Source organism: Amblyomma maculatum, chromosome 1 (assembly GCF_055883805.1).
Source record: "Amblyomma maculatum isolate TAMU_Amacu chromosome 1, ASM5588380v1, whole genome shotgun sequence".
Taxonomy (NCBI): Eukaryota; Metazoa; Arthropoda; class Arachnida; order Ixodida; family Ixodidae; genus Amblyomma; species Amblyomma maculatum.
This window is the reverse complement of record NC_139344.1, coordinates 69,232,347-69,251,639: the sequence shown is the minus strand read 5'-3', so window position 1 is coordinate 69,251,639 and position 19,293 is coordinate 69,232,347. Positions and strand designations below refer to the sequence as shown.

The 19,293-nt window shown below is 49.5% G+C and overlaps 1 protein-coding gene across 1 annotated transcript in view; it reads right to left on the bottom strand.

Moving 5' to 3' along the window:
• Window positions 1-2,767: 2,767 nt before the first annotated feature.
• Window positions 2,768-19,293, bottom strand: part of LOC146202748 (glyoxalase domain-containing protein 4) — a 28,213-nt gene continuing 11,687 nt past the window's right edge. The window contains exon 2 of the mRNA XM_084588302.1: window positions 2,768-3,983. Within this exon, the coding sequence (XP_084444428.1) occupies window positions 3,449-3,983 (535 nt within the window). The 3' untranslated portion in view covers window positions 2,768-3,448. The remainder of the gene's footprint in view (window positions 3,984-19,293) is intronic.

Below are 19,293 nucleotides of genomic sequence, written 5' to 3'. Positions count from 1 at the left end.
TGACCAGAGGGTCTTGCGTACGAGCGTGTATGTTGGTCATGTTGCTCCCGACGCTGGCAGTACCAGGAAATGTGCCCATGACGACCACAACGGTAACACACTGCGGAACCGCACGGTGAGTTTTTTTGTCCGGGAAAGTCAAATGCAGGAACGGCGAAGTGGTTTGAAGGGTGGTCGTAGCTTCGCGGCCCTGGTAGTTGGTCTTCCACAGAGCGGCTTGAAAACAGTCCCTGGAGTGGGTCAGCTGTGGGATCGCTACCGGTGCTACGCCGCGGGCGATTGTAGCTCGGTCCGACCCAGGAGGGTTGTGATTCAAAACGCGGCGGCTGGAGCGAACATTCATGGTAGATGGTGTAGGCGGCAGGATGGTGGAATTTCGCGGCCAGTTCTTCTTGGATAATCCGCCGCGGCTTGTCATTACGGTCGGAACTATTGACACTGGCAACGGTTGGGACGTTGGAAAGCCGACCGAGCTGGGGTGCGATACGCATCTTTAACGCTTCAAATGTTCTGCAATGATAGATTGTCACATTAAGTGGCGAGGTTTTCTATCGTAATGAGGAAAATGTAAACATCCTTAGCAATTCCTTTCAGAAAGTGGCCAACTTGATCGTCTTCCGTCATGGCACGGTTAACAGTGCTGCAAAGCTTTAGCATTTTTTCGGTGTACATGATGCACGTCTCACCTGGCCGCTGGGCTCGTTGGGCGAGGGTTTCTTTGGCCTTTTTTTTGCGCGACAAGGAGTCCCCAAAGCATTTTCTCAGTTCCTCCATGAAACTGTCTTAAGTGGTAAGAGAATCTTCGTGGTTCTCAAACCACAATATTACCTGTACAGACAGTTCATACTATACCGAGACTCAGCAAGGCACAGTGACTGTTATAGCTCCAAGACAATTGCCTATTGTCACCCACTTCTCACATGTTCCCACCTCCTTATCTCTTGAGATCCAAGCCTTAAGCTCAGCGATGCTCTGCCACACCTCTCTTAGCCAACACACCATACTTACTGACAGCCAAGACGCGCTTCGTGCCTTTCTTGAGCACGCGCTTCCCCCTCACATCCTCCACCAACTCTCAGTTCACTTAGCCCATTACCAGGATATGACCTATACATTAGATTCAAGCCTTAAGCTCAGCCATGCTCTGCCACACCACTCTTGCCAACACACCATACTTACTGAAAACCAAGACGCGCTTCGTGCCTTTCTTGAGCACGCGCTTTCCCCTCACATCCTCCACCAACTCTCAGTTCACTTAGCCCATTACCAGGATATGACCTATACACTAGACTGAGTTCCAGGCCACAATGGAGTGCCGGGCAACGAGTTGGCTGATCAACTATCCCGTGCAGCAGCTCTTCCGGGAGGCTCGCGCACTCACTGGCCCACCCACTATCACCCCCCGACCATAGCCCGCCAAGAACGAGCTAGGCGCCACAAGATCCTCCAGGAGCTCCTGCCTTCTCCTTCCAACTTCCTTTCCCGTCGAGACTCCTGCCTTGTCCGACAAGCACAGACACAGTCTTCCCACCTCTCACATCCTCCATTATATAGACGGATGCATCTCCCGCCCTAAATGTTTTTACTGCTCGGGATACCCCGACACCACGCACGTGCTGTGGGACTGCCCACACAGCCTCCAATCCCGCCAACAGTACATAAACTCTCTCCCACCCAGTTATCGACCTAGTTCACTTCAGTAGTGGCTCGCTCCACCTGAAGGGGCAGACGCGGTGGCATGTTGGAGGGCCCTCGTGTGCCATATCAACAGGGTCTTTCCGGATGCTTAATTCTTTTTTTAAAATAATTTTTGCGGCTCTGGACTAAGGGCCCACTTAAGTTAGCTTTGTTTTTGTCTTAATTCAATGAAGTTTATTCACTCACTCACCCAACAAGAGTGCAGTGCCCGCAAGAAAGAAAACTACATTCGCCAGCTGCATGGTGGTGTCCCAGCGGTTACACTAGCTGGTAATGTGCGTCACTCAACATCACACATTACAGAAAACATACGCGGCTCGCGTTGATGCGGCCAGTACCGAGGATATTGATGACTCGATCCAGACGTCCCTGCAGGCTGGTCGTGTCCTCTCGAGGTATTCCTAGTGGGCAACGATGGCGGCAGCCCGGCCAGGCGTTGGCTTTTTCAGATGGCTGGTGGATCCAGGACAGATACTCAGCCCCTCCACCAAATGTTACAAGTAGCGACATGGGTAAAACTAATTTATTGACAGGGTAGGGGTACGTCGCGGAACGGTCAGCGAACGATCAGATACTAAGCCCGCGTGCATCCGTTCTTCCACTTCATCTTCATCCCACTGCTTCTGAGCTCAATATCAATATTACCCTCAAACGCAGTGGCCGGTGAGCTAAATTTAGGCTACAAGCACAAAAGTGAGAGTACACCGCAGGTCATGCTAATTTCAACGCAAAACGCAGTTAATACGTTGGATGTTTTGCGTTAACTTGTTGGGTGGTCTGGTTTGTGGGGTTTAACGTCCCAAAGCGACTCAGGCTATGAGAGACGCTGTAGTGGAGTACTCCAGAAATTTCGACCACCTGGAGTTCTTTAACGTACACAGACAGCACCGCACAAGGGTGCCATTGTTTTCACCTCCATCGAAAAGGGTCCGCCGAAGCCGGGATTCGATCCCGCATTCTTGGGTATAGTGGTCGAGAGCCCTAACCACTGCACCACAGCAGGGCTTAACGTGTTGGAATCTCTGTGTAGTAATGAAGGCATCACGCAGTTTCACGAGAACGAAGCACATAGAAAGCACAAGTACAAACTATTTATTATCATTCGGAAAAACGCACCCTATAGTTGGTAGCTGTCAAAACAGCGTACAACGGGGATGACACACCGAGTCCACGTTCATACAGCAAAAAAAGCTTGGTCCCACATTCTGGCGAATGTAACAATACAGGCAGGAGCATATGGTACATGGCGAAATACACGCTTGCGAAGGCTTGCAAAACTCGGTGCGTGTTAGGTGCAGGATGAAACGCTGCTGCACCTTTTCAACTTATATAAACAGAGCTCCTGGATCCGCTCAACACAGCACCAAAGTGAGGCAGGTAAAAAACGTGAGCCGGAACCACCAATGTAGCAACCGTCACCTTTCAACTCATTTTGCGCTAATGGCCGACATAGTTTAGAGGCAGCGCAGGCCTCATCATACGCTAGCATGAACTATGGTAATGCGCGTCACGGATGTGAAATTTACCAAATGTTCAATCCTTATAGCACATAGAGCTTAACGGGGGCAAACTATGGCGGTTGGAAAGGCACAAAAGACTGCCCCTTGAATTAAAGAAACGTTTCAATCACCAGGAGCACTTAGATACACAGAAGTGAGCCAACGCAACGGCATGGATCTTTCTCATTGCAACAGGGCTAGTTTGGGCCAGCTGTTTTCGATGCGGTCATCCGGCCGCCCACGCGAGCTGCTCAGGCGGCCGGCTTGTCGCTTCCCTGGATGTCGCGGTACCACTCGGCGCTCTTGTCTTCGACGATCGCCTTTTGGAGCAGGTGGTCGGCCTCAGGATCAACGGCCGACAGAAGCCGGAACGACTCTGCGTCCACGAAGCAGATCTCGTGACCATCTGGGTCGGCCAGTATGACCACGGTGACTGTGGCCTTTCCCGGCGTGTCGAGGCGCGTCAGCGGCTTTAACACCTTGTGGCCGGCCGCCCGCGCCTGCTTCTCGATGTCTGGCAGCTCGGCGGCGGCGCACTCAAACGCCACCCGGCCGTACGCCTTCGCCCGGTCGATGGGCGCCGCGCTGAGACAAAAGCGCAGCCGGCACTGTGCGTCACCGTACGTGAAGGCGGCCTCATTGTCGGAGCGCTCCAGCATTTTCATGCCCAGCAGGCCCTGCCAGTAAGACACGGTGCGCGCCAGGTCCGAAGACGCCAGCATCACCTCCTCCACGGGGTCCAGACGCTTCATGTCCTCGGGCTTGACCCGTCGCTTGATCACGAACCTGCGCAAACTTTGCTATAAGCACCTCGAAACTTCCTACATGGAAACTTTAGCGTATCGCCTTTTTCCTATTTTCAAGAAATTACTGCCATGTGCCCCATGAACCGAAAAGTTGGTAAGTGATGAGCTAACAGCATATACTAACTAAAGATTGATAAGCCTATTCTGTTTTTACTCCAACTGATACACGATGTTTCGATTACGTACGCATATCTCAAGGTGTACACATCATTGTGACGAGATTTCATAGTGACGCAATATTTTTAAACTGAAATGAGTGGCTACCTAGTCAGCTGGTTTCTCTAGCATTCTAAGCATCCTCCGTTTTTACTTATTTTTTCTTCGAAATGTGAAATTCCCATTAAGAATTGTTTAGTGTTTCAAAAATATGACATAATACGGCTTTCTAAAACGTGCTCAAGAAAATGTTTCTTTTCCTACTTTTCTAATGCAGAAAAAAAAAACCCTACCAGCACTCGTTTTGCAAGGGGACTAAAAAAAATTAAAATTCCATCAACACGCTTTAAATCACAACTTACATCAGAATTGTTCAAAGCAGTGAATAAGTACTCTGGTAACACCAACGAAACGTTTACTCGCGCGATTGGTTTGTGGTTTACGGTGTTTAACGCCCCAAAGCGACTTAGGCTTTAAGGCACGTCGTAGTAGAGGGCTCCGGATAACTTCGACCACCTGGGAGCACTGACGTCGCACAGTACCAAGGCGCCTTACGTTTCGCCCCATCGAAACGTGACCGGCCGGGATCGAGCACGGGCCCCTGGCTTTGTCACGACAGTCTTAATCACTTAGCCACCGCGGCGGGGCACAATTAACTTTTTTTTCACGTTTACGACAACTTTTACTGTGGCAGTACCAGTCGTAGACCTGATGAGTATCTGCAAAAGCTGTAAATTCCTTCATGCAGCATCCCTCCTGTCACCTTAAGTGCGCAACACTTTCAAAGCAGCGCAGGCTAGCTAGAACTATAGCTGACAATCGGGATGCTTGAGGTTTGCATTTCAATATGTAGCGATTAATCACATCCGGTTGTGAACCTTCGCATTCACTAACAGGGGTTGTAACAGAGATGGAAGATTAAAATTTAAACAATGCAGTTTGTGATAACTCAGCAAACCGATTCTGCTTTACGTACCGTTTGAGGCCAGCTGTAAATACGTCAGCAGCCACCCGATTTCTGCTGTACAAAAGCAACCCAGGCACAGAAAACTACGCATGAATATCCCCAACAGCAACAGCGTACTCTCAATTGACCACTGGCTCACAATAAGTGACAGCCACAGCCGAAATGTTTATCGACGCCGTGAAGCTATATTGTGTGCGGTAGGAGCACAAAAACAATGTGTTGAAGGATGACGTTTGGATTAAGATCTACGCTGTCCTTGGTATGAGCGGCAAGAATGCCCCTCTTGTTTACTATGCCTGCAAATAGCACGTTGAAGCTCTTGTTGCCACAGTACGTGGGTCAGATGTGCCATGCTTTAGTGAAGGATAATAATGCGTTTTCCTTTCGGCACTCAGCATAACTCTGTGCTTTTGGTGGCGAACGCAGCTTCAGTCAAGTGGCCAGATTAGGATTAACGGGAGCTCGCGCAGTCGAAGAGGCGACGGCAGCGATGTGTTGGCTCAGGAGTGTGAACGTGCGGAGCGGAACGAGAAGGAGCGTGTCGGCGGCAGCGGAGTTCGCTCGCTCGCGCCGGCGAGTGCTCTAGTGTGAACGAGCCATAAGAAGCCAAAGATAGCGGCAGCACTGAGCTCCAACTTGGAGGGAGCCACCAATAGACATCTGCCTGTTTGCATACAACGTGACGTCAGGAAAGCACGTGGGTGGGTCCAATGCCGACGACACCCTAACCGACCTTGGCCAAAGTTAGGTCAGCAGCTTTGGCGATAGTTGAGATTGGTTATTGGTCTTAGACCGGCCGACCTCCGGCTGCCGGCATATGACCAAGGCCAGACGCCAACCTTGCAGAGGTAGCCATGCAAGCAATGCAAAACGTTGCTTGAACAGTTTCGATATTTTAAGGGATTCGGGCGACATTTAGCTTTGTTTTGGTGAACAGTGTTTTTAAAGATGGCCTCCGGCCTTGGCCCTATGTTGGAAACCGAAGGTAGACCGTGTAAAGCAAACAATCTGGTCCAAGCTAGGTCGACAAGGTTGGACCTAGGTTGGTATTGAGGCCGGTCAGAGCATAGCCTCCTATATTATCCATGCCCGGTCACGGACGCAGAGATCAAATGATGCCGACCGTAGCGTTCAAAGCCACGGTGGAAGAAAAAGTGCTCCGTCGGCGCGCCCGCGCTGCGGTGAGATAGCGGCCACTGGTGCGCGCCACTAGTGGCAGCACATTTTTTACATGTTTTCCGCCAATTCTACTGGTCTTCCTTTAGAGCAGTGGCAAGGTCAATGCAAAAGGTCGCGCTACTTGGAAGAAAACGCTTGCAGCTGCCTATTGTAAGCGGCATCAAATCGATGATGATGCGGCAAAATATTAAAGCACACAAAAAAAAAGATTATTCCAAAGAACTAGAAAGTAAATATAATATTCACGCGCAGAAATGAATGCAGTTTTCGTTTATTGCGTAAGAAAAAAAACGTGTCATATTTATAATAATCTTTCAACTTGTTTTTACCGACCTCTATCGGCCATTTAGAGTAACACACTATATATATATATATATATATATATATATATATATATATATATATATATATATATATATATATATATATATATTGTAATAGGAGTCCTTCAGCGCTTTCTAGAACTCTGGCACTCGCTGCCTACCCCGCACCTCCACCACTTGTAATAGGAGTCCAACAGGGCGCTACGCCGTCAACAGTCAATGGAACGTTCTGCGATCAGTCGTTGCACTTCTGTAAGCGCACGCCCGAGCGCCGGAGAGAGAGATTCGTTGTCGTTTTCTTTCCTGACCGTCACGCGCGTTGAACATGGTTGTCGTTCTCTTCAGATCATCAGGCGCTGAACGTATTAGAGCCGAATACCTGTTTTACAATATATATATATATATATATATATATATATATATATATATATATATATATATATATATATAGAGAGAGAGAGAGAGAGAGAGAGAGAGAGAGAGAGAGAGAGAAGACACTCGACCCCATTTGCGGCCCAGCTCAAGGTTCCACGACTCCGCAAGACGGCATTGCGCCTACAAAAAAAGTTTTAGCTTCAGGGCTATGCGATTAAATATTAATTAAAAAAACAGGTCGAAGTAAAGGAATACAGATTATTTGGTTACTAAACGTAAGACAAGATTAAGTGCAAACAGTATTGTCACGGCTACGTGGCATGCACCGCAACCTCCAGATTCAAAGGGTTCTACTTTATCCGTAGCCCCATATGCCCGTGCGAACACCATTTGCGTACCTGTCGTGCCCTACAAAATGGCGCGAGAGTGGGTTGATCACGAGCAACATCATTTTGTATTGCTTCAGGTATTGTCTCCGCACTTTTAAACAATGTCGATAACTACTTCGCGCAAGTGCCTGTGTATCAAGCTACGAGAGGCATAAAACCGAAATTAACATTGCGGCCTCCGAGATTTGGTATTTTGAAGCGCTCCGCTCTGAGGCTGCCACGCTTCACCGACTCCGCTGTGCGCTGAAATTTGTGGGCTGCTGGGGCCCTATGGGAGTGTCCTCTCTTTATATATATGTTACTTTATGATTTAGCATCCGCCGCGTAGTAGCACAAAGCTCAGATATGGCTCAGACAAACTTTTTCACCCGCGGGTGGATGCATCATCGGCCCCGGTTCAACGTTCAACGTTGTGTGATGCGTGCAAAGTGGGTTATGTGTGTCGAACAGCCAGTGTTTCGTTCTCCTGGTTGTGGTAGAGATTTACAGCAAGGCGAAGACTTTGCGTGCTCGATGAGAAACTGATTGCCGCTGCGTGTGCACATTTTCGGACGATGGGACAATGCTGCGTCACAGCTCGGCGCCCGGCTGCTTATTACCAAACCTAGGAGCACCCGAGCAAACGACGCTCTGGCGCGTGATTCTTTTGAGCAACGCCACCTGTCGACAATTTGTGGATATATTGTCTAAACGAATAATAACACACTTAAAGGTGGCTGTTCCAGTTGTTTTTCCGGCGCAATGGATTAACACCACCCACCTCTGCACTGATGCCACTGAAACATCTGTTCGTCTCCTGTGTTGTATTTTTTTTTTTTTTTTCAGTTCCCTTCACCGTAATTATTTCCTGCCTTCAGTGAGTTTATGGTACCTTTAGGTTGCGTTCACTGACACATTTCAGCAACAATCAGTATTAAAATGGTTACACTAAGCAAGGTAATTCCTGCCTTCAGTGAGTGCATGCTACTTTTAGGTTGCGTTCAGACACATCTTTTAGCAACAATCGCCGTGTACAGTGAGTGCATTTTACCTTTAGGTTGCGTTAAGAGACCTTTCAGCAACAATCACCGTCTAGCTCGCAGAGAGCGTCGTCTGCTCCAGTGCGCCTACGGGATATGGTTTGGCAATCCGCCGTCCGGCTCGGCCTCCCAGGCACGTCGTAAAATTGGCGCCTTGTTTTACAATACACGTCTGCAAGAGCGGCTTCTCGCTGCATCTCTCTATTTAATTGAACGGTGATTTTATTGCCCCCCAGGACGCGTGTCGAATTGCGCAAAGCCTTCCGTTCAGCTCCCCTAGGACATGTTAAATGCTGAAGTTTTAAATTTGCAGCCTCATACTGACTCCTCTCAGAAACAAATGAAGCGCGAGTAAAAGAATGGAATCGTGAATAGGGCGAGATTTTAGTTGTAGGGAGCGAAGCTGTATCGCAGTAATTTTCATTTCTCATGCAGACGCATTAACTTCTGAACGGCAACTCCCCATTTGAATCTCTTACCTAAGCTCTTGCAGCTGGGTGTTCTAACGTTAGCGTTACAGTTATTCCGTTCATTTTTTTTCCCGTTTTTTTTTACACTGTACTTCGCTTGTTCGTAAAATTTTTTACCATTTTATATCACCGCGTCTCGTTTGGAGACCTAGGCTCAAGTCATTTTGTTATCACGAGGATTTCATGAAGACCATGACAGACGAATGGTCGGTGGTTGCTTTCCTACAGTTCAGTGTTCGCGTTATCGTGACGAGTCTATGTAAGCGTTAATAAAGCCTGGCTTTAGATGCAGCACAGCTTCACTCATTTATGCCCTCAGTGAAATCCCTCAAGCCATGTGATTCTTATCCACGTGCTTGCCGAATTCACTTAAAGGTCCTTTTATTTTCAAAAACGTGCCCGAACAAATATCCCCAGAATGCGTTTACATGACGCGCGACGAAAGCCTAGGCTAACGACGATGGAGCCAGAACGATGCTATGATAAGGAGGTTGAGGATGCCGTAACATTTCAGTTAACGTAAAACTTGACAGTAGAAATCCATGTCAAGTAAAGCCGGCTGAACAGTTATGGCGTCCATTTTTCCGCCTTATCCGAGCATCGCTCTGCCTCCGTCGTCGTTGGCCTTGTTTTTAGTCAAAAAAAAAAAAGAAAAATCAAATTCCCCGCCAACAGTGCGTCGATGTGACGTCACGAGCTTTTGTGACGTCATAACATCACGTGCTTGCTTTGCCGCACAGTCCGCAGGGGGTGCCAAGAAACTAAAGCCTCGCTCAGAGTCGACACGCAGGCTTCTATGAGTTACGATACCTTCACTCTGTCTACACCATGGCAGTGGCACGCAGGATGAGATTTCGCGTCCTCTGCCAGCAGTAAAACTCTGCAACATACAAATATGACTGTTATTTATTTATTTAAACGACTATCGAGAGGCAGCCGGGAACTTTCGTGCCATTTACTGGCCAAATCACGCAATTTCCGAACAAAGAGAGACGCGTCGTCTACTCGAGCAGCTATGGTGGTGGTTAAAAAATTTACACATATTATAATTATATATATACACACACACAAATAGGTACAGCAGTTACCTGACAGGTCACACCCTTATACAATCACTAGGTGAGGTGCCTATAGACAGGCACTCCATTGGCATTTGCCGCAGTCTGGGCGCGCTGCGTTGAGACCTTTTGGGTCTCAACGCATCCCTTAATCAGCTCAGCTGATTAAGGGATGGCGATGTTCAGGGACCAACTCGCGCATTCCCTTCGACTAACTCCACACTGGTACCTTAACCACCAGACTTGAATATTTAGTGCATTTGGGCACGGCAAAAAGTGCATACTAGCTATACGCTGACTAAATAAATGCTTTGTAGGTTGCTGCAGCCGTGGATAAGCGCCCACCAGAGAGAAGCCAGTATCACTCTCCGGCGCTCCTAAATACGGAATTCGGAGCGCAGGTCTACAAAGGAACGTTCCTCCAGCAAAAATGAATCGTTTCAAGTGCGCCAGCATCATGTATATGCATCGAAATAAAGTACGTGTGCAAGAAGTGTTCTAGAAACGCCTGCGAAAAGAGCGACAAAAAAAAAAAAATGTCCCTTAGTAATGGTGCTGCCTGTGGCGGTCGTGATTCGTAAATTCCCCTTCCTCCTGCACGTTTGGCGGAAGGTGGGACGTGGTACTTTGCGCGCAATAAGTTGAAACGGGCGAGGGAGCGCGCGCCGCTGCATTCAACCCAGACGTGGCGAGGGAAAAGCGCGCAGCGAGCGGCGCCCATCCTTTACCCGCCAGTCAACGAGACAGACCAATGGATGTCGTTGCAATTCTGACATTAGCCTCGCGGCTCGACAGGCCAGCGTAGAGAACAGGGAAGCTGCAGTTTCCCGAAGGAGAGGATCAGAGAGCTTTGCTTTGTATTTTTGCTGCTTTGCGGCGCGCCTATCGCTGTGGCATTTTGCACAGACTATCTACGGTACCTGATCGAAGCATTGGGCTCATATGCCTAAAAGGTCACACCCTGGACGGTGGCCCTTTAAACCCACGTGGGAATTTTAGCATAATTTCCGAGAGCTATAGACTCGGTTATTTAAATTCATACAGTGGTGCGTTCCGAACAACAGGTAATTAGACTGTACATACGTACGACTTTTAAACCGCTCTCTTTTTCATTTTCCCGGCCAGCATTTTTGGTCCGTTTCCACAATTTCACATAATTTTGCGCGTTGCTGAGGTCAAGACTCGTTCTTTTACATGCGGTGGTTGCGGTGGTTTCGGCTGGAATCACCACGCAAAATAATGAGCGTTCCATGCAGCGGGAGCTTGTGGTGCGAGCGCCTCATTGCGGAAATTCGCATCATCACGACGAGCAACTTTATTTTGGTGCGTCACGCAAAAGAACGCCAACAACCCGTGCTTTCAGATAACAATCTTGAACGGCCGCGCCGGAGTGGCTGGCGGAACGGTGTCTGCCGACGTTGGACCAATATAGAACCAAGGTCATGTTTTCGGCTGTGCAATTATCAAATCCCCATGGCGACCAGCTCCAACATATCAATCTTACAAGAAGCACTGCACTAAACACTGCGAAAAAGAAGACAGACTACTACGCTGCGCGCGCACATAACAGCAGCTTTAAGCGAGACTTAATATCCCCACAAAACGCTTTCATTCAAAGGCTTTCATAGACCCAGCGACTTTCGCAAGTCGAGAGGTTTACTAATTTTTAACCTTGCGACGACAAAAATGGAAAATAGAAGAGGGCATGATTATGCTGCTAATAATTTTTATCTAAAAACTCCACTCCGCTTTCTTTGTGCAAATATTATGTAAATTAATTCGATCGCTAAAACATGCGCGCTAATTACAAAGAAGGCGCCTTTCCGATGTCTATTCATATGTTGCGTTAATACTACATGCACCAGGTTCATGCAAAGCAGCAGGATTCAATGGACTATGTACACTACCGGTGCAATATATGGTCTCGTCTATGGGGTTCAACGCTCCTGCACCGACTCGGGCTATGAGAGACGAAGTAGTGGAAGGCTCTAGAATTTTGAACCACCTAAAGTTCTTCAACGTGCACTGACACCGCACGCACACGGGTGCCTTTTCGCCTCCATCCCGCATCCTTCGGCAAAACAGTCGCGTCACTGCATTACCGCGGTGGGATCAGTGCAATATATTAGGCTTCTCAACTGTATGCTATAAATTTCAGTGTGCCTGCTGCGCGTCACTCGTGGCTGGAAGTACTTGGCCAACCTCGTGGGCAGCCAACCACGGCAGTACTTTGGGTCATGATTGGCCGCCGAGCATTTGGTGCCGACTAATTTCCTACAATTTGCCGACTGCTGGCTGTATTTTGCCAGCTATCAAACAGCTAGCGTACTTGGCAGCCGACCAGGCCTGCGTTGGCTGGCCGAAATTACCGCCCGGATTACCGAGAATACCCAAAATTTCGGTTGGGGAGGCCTAAAATCCTACCAAGCCAATTGAAACCCATAGACCTGCGCATGCTGGAAAGGTAGGTGTCTCATCACACCTAGACATCGGGCTTCCGAGTCCCATGAACCGTGGACTAGGCGGCGTGAGCAACGTACGAGCGAGTTCCAGCTTGACTGCGCTCTCTCTCTCTCAAGTAATTGCGATAGCAATACTGCGCCAGGTTTCGAGCCGTCGCGTAGTCCCGGCGGAGGCTTTACCTTGAACAGCCGAGGAGGAGGAGCAGAATAATAAGAAGAATGGTAACGCTCTCGCGTCATACTCTTAAAGGATGAGCTTGAAGAGTCCCCGATGTAGCACCTCATACTGATAGGGTGTTATAGGGGAATAATGTAGCAGGCAAAAGAAGCTTCCGCCGTTGCTATCGCAATTCAACTATGGTTAACCTGTTACACAACTAATTTTTTTACTTTTTTGTAGTATAAATTACGCTAGTTGCGTGGCTTATAAGGTTTAATGTCGCAAAGCGACTCAGGCTATGAGACACGCCGTAGTGGCGAGCTCCGGAAATTTCGACCACCTAGGGTTCCTAACGTGCACTGACATCGCAGCCTAGCTTTTCGCCTTCATCGAAAAGCGGCCGCCGCGGCCTGGATTCGATCCCACATCCTTAGGTAAAGTAGTCGAGTGCCTTAACCACTGCACCACCACAGCGGTTTTATTCTGTTTGTCATTTTGTTTGTTACGCTAAAAGTGACAAACAGATGTCACTGCTAGTACACAGTAGTTCAGCTTGCGGAACAAATATCACGGCTTGGCGTAATTCAAACTAAGGCATAAGGGAGCGTGAGCACTACACCATCTAGTGCCAATACCATGTGAATGGAAGAGCATACAATGAGCTTACTTTCGAGAGCACGCCTCTTGTAAACTGATCGTTGTGTTTAATGGCGCATCTGAGGGTATCATGCTGAGGCTATCAAGCGCCAAAACTTGATGTGTGCGCCCTCTGCGGAGCGGCGGAGAAGGGCGGGCGCATCGAGGCACCATATAGCAGCACGAGCGTCACCCACGACTTCGACACTGCGCACGCGAAGCTCGCGTGAACCTCTCCAGCCTGCTCGTCCCGTCCGGCCTCGGAGATACCCCTGCCCAAGCGTGGGTGAACATTCGCCCGTAGCCTCGCTGGTGAGTCGGACGACCTATTCATTAGCGTGTTTTATTGCTAGCTGGCATTGTTGTTATTGCAGCAATAAATGCGTTTGTTGTCGGCACGTGTTCCTTTGTTCCCAAGAGCCCGGCCCGCTGTGGTCGGCGTGCGCTCGCTAGCGCGCGACCACAAGGTGGAGTTGGCGGTTTTGAACTGACCGCCGACAATAAGCGGATAAAACGCATTTATCCCCTACTACAACCCCATATCTGGCAGCCCAACTTGGGACCCACGCTTGGAACATTTGACGACAGTTCGGTTCAAGGGACGTTCTTTGTCCGGACATGACAAGTGCTAGGTTTAGATGCTGGGCCCTGCAACATGCCTTCTTGAGTGCGAGGTGATTCCGCTGCAGCATGCTTGAATTCTCCGTTATGTCCAGCGCATTTTTGTGGCTTCTGGGGAACTTTCTTCAGTTTGAAAACCACGTGGTCCACATCGAGGGAACGTTAGGTTTAGCGCCCGCAGAATCTAGCGCCTGCCTGTAGTGAGTGAGTACGGAAGCCGCATGGGTGGTCCGAGTTTTCCTGCATATATTTTCTCTTCTGCCTCTTTTGCGACTCAGAGTCGCGGCTCTAGGAACCGAGTGACCCAAGGTCACGGGTGCCACGTCAAGCTTGCTGGTATTGCAGCTCGGCACCGGACGTTACTACACCGTCCGGGATGGTGGGTGCCGACCACAAATCTGCTTCGTATGGTGAGTGGGGATAGTAACATTCCACCGAGCTGTCTCCTGAGTGCACTTACCTCTTTTCAGGTCTTTGTTTTGATGTTGTCATTGGCGGTTGTGAGCCCTAATGCGTTCGTAGCTGTCTGCTTCCCGTCAAGAGGTGACCGCCCGGATCACGGTGTTTTTGAACCAAAGCACACCCCAATTATTTTCCTAGCCTCGCACGAACTGAACGGGCTTTGTTTAGCTGAACATTGCGTTTTACAGCCGCACGACACGTTTGGTAAGCAAGTTTTGTATATAGCCACGAGGCCCATGCGGATGCCAGTGCACCCTTCCGAGTTACGTTAACGACATGCGGAGACCGTTCTGGCAGTTGCTGGTTCACTGGTGCCAAACAGGCTTACTGGCATCTGCACATCGTCTAGCTGCTGCCTGCTGCGGCGGAGCTGTCTGTGTCCTGTTCGGCGCATCCATCCGGGGCAGCCATGACGAGGTCAGTCAGCAGTCACCTCTGCTGTTTCCTTGGCGCGAAGACGCAAGCGTGCTGCTTTGCGCTTAACTACAAAATCTTGGCCTGCAGTTTTCAGCCGGTCTTGCGGGCCCTGTGGACATGTGGTCCACTCCTAGAAAACATTGGTGCTACAGCCTACTATCATATCTAGCTGGCACTGTCTGCATCTGTCTTTCAGACATAGGCGGCGCTTGTACGGACTTCCGGTCGCCGTTCTCGACCGTGCCCCGCTGCGTATCGGCCTGCAGACAAGGAAGCCCGCGGGGAGCCATCCTGCGGAGACCTTCATCGTCGGCGCACCGCAGAAGTCTGCATGGACGTCGTCGGTGCGACCTCCACTGCAAAGTCCTGCCTCGAGTTCTTGAAGACACCTGCATAGCATCTACTTTTAGGCGCGATAGGTCAGATGAAGGTTGGGGATGTGGGGAACGATCTGCCATCGTTCCCTTTGAAGTCGGCTTTTCTTCGCTGTAGTTACTCTATCACGAGGTGGTTGGCGCCAGCATCGACAGTTAGCATTAACTATCAAGAGATGGAGCCAGCATTGCGGCAGTACGAGCGCCACCCTCGGCTTCGTCACCGCGCACTTTAGCACGGGAGAAGTCAGGGCCTTCGGCGTAGGGTACTCGGCGCGTGGACGCATCCTCGCAGGCTCCCGGCAAGGCAAGGCTCGCGGGAACCTTTCCCGCCTGTTCGTTCTGTCCGGCCTCTGAGATGACCCCTGCCCAAGTGTGGGCGAACATTCGCCTGTAACCTTACTGGCGAGTCGGACGACCTATTCATTATGCTAGCTGGCGTTGTTACTACAGCAATAAATGCTTTTGTCAGCACGTGTTGTTCCTTCGTTCCCAAGAGCACGGCATGCCGTAGTCGGCGTGCGCGCGCGACCACAGGTGGAGTCGGCGGTTTTGAACTGTAAGCTGCGAATAAGCGAGCAAAACGCATTACCCCCAATACAATACCATACCTTACACCGGCCGACCTCCGGCTGCCGACATAAGGCCAGACCCAGTGGGGAAAAAACTACAGAAAATTTTCTGATGTTACAACAGAATTTCTATGTGGTTTTTGATGGGAAACATGTTGTGACAACAGAACATTCTGTAGTAACATCAGAAATTTCTGTAGTTACAACAGAAAAGTGCTACAGAACTACAGACAACAGAAATATACTACAGAAAAACTACAGAACTAGAGAAAAATCTTATGGTTACGACAGAACTACAGGATATTTTGTCGTATTTTTGGAAAAGTTCTGTAGTATTTTTCGACTGGGGACCGACCTTGAACTGTCCATCCAAGCAAAGCAATATTTTGCCTGAATAGCTTCAAATGTTAAATATTCAGGAAATGCTTCGGTTTCCTTAAAGGGGTAGAGACACCATATTACAAGGTTGTGCAAAGCTTGTCACGCGCTTCCTTTGTGTTTGAAGACCATCACAGTCAAGTGTTAGACTCAAAGGAAGCGTAGAAAATAGTTTCATTCGTTTTTAAAGTTTGTGGAAACGTCCGCTCTTGCATTTCGGACCTTTCGCTGGCGCACTGACTGTGACGTCAGCTCATTGAAAAAAACCATAATCAAGTATTTGTGACGTCACTGCACAGTTTTCTGACGTAAGAGACGATGCTGCTGGTTAGCTTGTTTCGGCTGTTTTTTTGCACCCGAAGCGTTCTAACAGTTCTAGCACGGAGAGCACGGTAGCTCACTGAGGCCAAAATTATGCTTAATGGGAATATTCATTCATAAAAATTTTTGAAGGCTGCAGCCGATGGCGCGGCAATGGTCGGCGAACGGCGTTGTTCTCGGTCGCCGTAGCCGAGACCGGAGTGGCCGGCGGCGCAGCAGCGAGGTAGTGCAGCATTCCTTGGTTTTGTACCAGAAAAGACAAGTGTTATCAGGACTGCCTGCTATATACTCGTGCAACATTCGCATGCCTGCACAAGTACGGAGCCTTCGGCGCCTCCCGCGTGCGCGCCCGGCGACGAACTGCGCTGCTCTCTGCCTCTCGTCGATATGGCCTTGTCGGTTTCGCCGGACGGCACACGGAACGGGTCAGCGACTCAACGCTGTAATAATGGTTTGTCTTCCGTCACCGCTTTACTACTGAAAGCCTATCTCATACCAAAATAAGCTAGATAAAACGCGTGTATGGCGACTATCCTTAATCGACCTAATTTTCTCTCCACAAGTTGCGATGACGACTTTTCCGGGCCGCTCGCAGCACTGCTCGGCGCACCGGGGTCACACCGGCGCTTCGTGGTGATTTTACGCGCGTCCTTCGATGTAAGCAATAGTCCATTTCAGTTCACTGTTTCCAAAACTATACTCGATGACTGTTTTCATCCGCTAAGATTTGTGAATTTTCTCTAAACGATCACCAGATTCGCACACATGAAACGGCGCTCAAAACGGCACCTCGATCAGTGCGATTCAAACTATATATCACGGGCATTTGCGCGCGCTGCATCATAGCCAAAGCATCTCCCGCTTTTTCAGCCACTCGCGTAGTATAGGAATTCGGGCAATATTGTAGCGGAGCGAGCGGCAAGACATCGGCACTGCTACGAGTAACAAATGTCGGAAAGCGGGTTGGCGACAGCGACATGTTTCCGAATATTTCGTACTGGCGCGGCGACAGGATTGCCAAAACGACGCAAGCATGTTTACAGATGCAGTTGACTATAGTAAACTAGATGCAGTTGGCCAACTTTCCGCAGTGTGATGTGCCATGAGAGCATATGGCGGAGTCACACTGCAAACAGAGCTGACGACGCGCCTACTCTTTGACGTCACGAGTTTTTGACCCACGTAAAAACCTGGCAACTACGAACCGAAACCGAAACTGCTGCATACTAATATTACGATAACAAATTATCTAATGAGATTTTAGGCTTCGAACACCGTGCTCTATGCTTACAGAATCACCACGCACTATTTACAATGCAAAGTACCGCACAAAAATTTGGTGTCCCTACCCCTTTAAGTGGAAAATGTGCAAGGTTCGCCTTGGCCTTATGTCGACGGCCAAAGATCGGCCGGAACCTCGAGCCTAACTTGACGGCCTAGCTTGTTCCAATGTCGGTCAGAATGCTTGTCGACGTGGACCATAGGGCCAAGGTTTCTTTTCGTCTGGCATGATCAGGATTACAAATCCGCGTTGTCTACCGCAACAGCGACCCAAAACAAAAGCAGCCTTGACATTTTATTCTCATACCACTGGCGCAATCAGGTGCGTATTCGCGGAAAAAATAAACAACTTTGGTTCGACACGAAACAAATAGAACTTGCGCAAAATTTGCGCAGGCTGTAGCTAAATGTCGCCAATTGAGACCAACAAAGCGCTCACAACAGGTTTCGGGGACATCATCTGACTTTATTGGACGTTCTGACGTCATCGCTAGGTCCCAACCCGTTTAGATTTTTTGTTCTTGATCCTTCAAACCACCTCCATCAATTTGAAAAACTACAAGTGTCGTGCGCGCTGTGTTCTGCTCCAAACAACGGCAGAACGAACGGTCGGCTTTTGTGTTTGTGTGTGCCGTGCATCCCGCCAACCGTTGACGAACTAAACACATTCCCGAAACCAGGGCAGCGAAGCGGCGGTGGGGACCGGGGAACCGGCGCCGGGAGGACAGCGAGGAGGAAAACTTTATGGGCGAGCTGGACGCTGTCCGCGGTAGGGAGTGGTGCCTGCAACCGTTGCCGGCTCCGAGGAGTTGGAAGCTTGGGACTACGCCATGACAGCCGTGCACCTGGCGAGGAGGACACTCGAATGGAGAGAGGGGTCGGAGGGAGCACGGTGGACGCAGGGACGAGCAGAGACGACAGAAGGGACTGAACTGGAGTGTCGTGCGGAGAGGCCGCGCTCTGAATGATAAGTACCAAATGCGCGCAATTTGTAAATAAATTCACAATAACCAGGAAATGCCAAGTGTGGTCGAGCTTCGTCGGAGAATGCTAGATGGACGGATCAAGGGACCTGCCTGACTATAAAGGGACTCGAGGAATGATTCGGCTATCGACACACACAATTGAAAAAAAAAAAAGTTTGCCATAAGTACATCTACAGTTCTACAGGATATTCAAGCAAACCACACCCGCCACCCCCGAACGCTTCTATACAACGGCGTCGTGAGTAGTTTTTGAAGGGCACCGAAAAACCCCACACACCCTGACATGCGGCGCCGTTTCGATAGGCCCGCCGAAGTGCAATAGCTGCGCTGTGCCGGATCTGCAGAGAGAAAAGGAAGTCGTGGACCACTTCTTCCTATGGTAATATGTTCTAGTCCTACGCTGTGAAATATGCTCCCACAATTAATATGCAGTGAGCACCACCATCCAAGTCGCAAGGCGACCTTGAAGCCCTGCCAGACAGAGCATCCCATCACGCGCGACGATCGGTTCAGCCAAGAAGTTCCAGCTCACGCCGGTGCGCGAGCTGAGCGGCGCAAGCTGGAACTTTAGCTGACCGGGCATGGTAAAATATACCTGTGGACAGTGATATCTGTCTGGATCTACGCCACAGACTAGTTCTGTGATCAGTGCGACGTTCACCGGACAATGTGGCTGGACGTGCA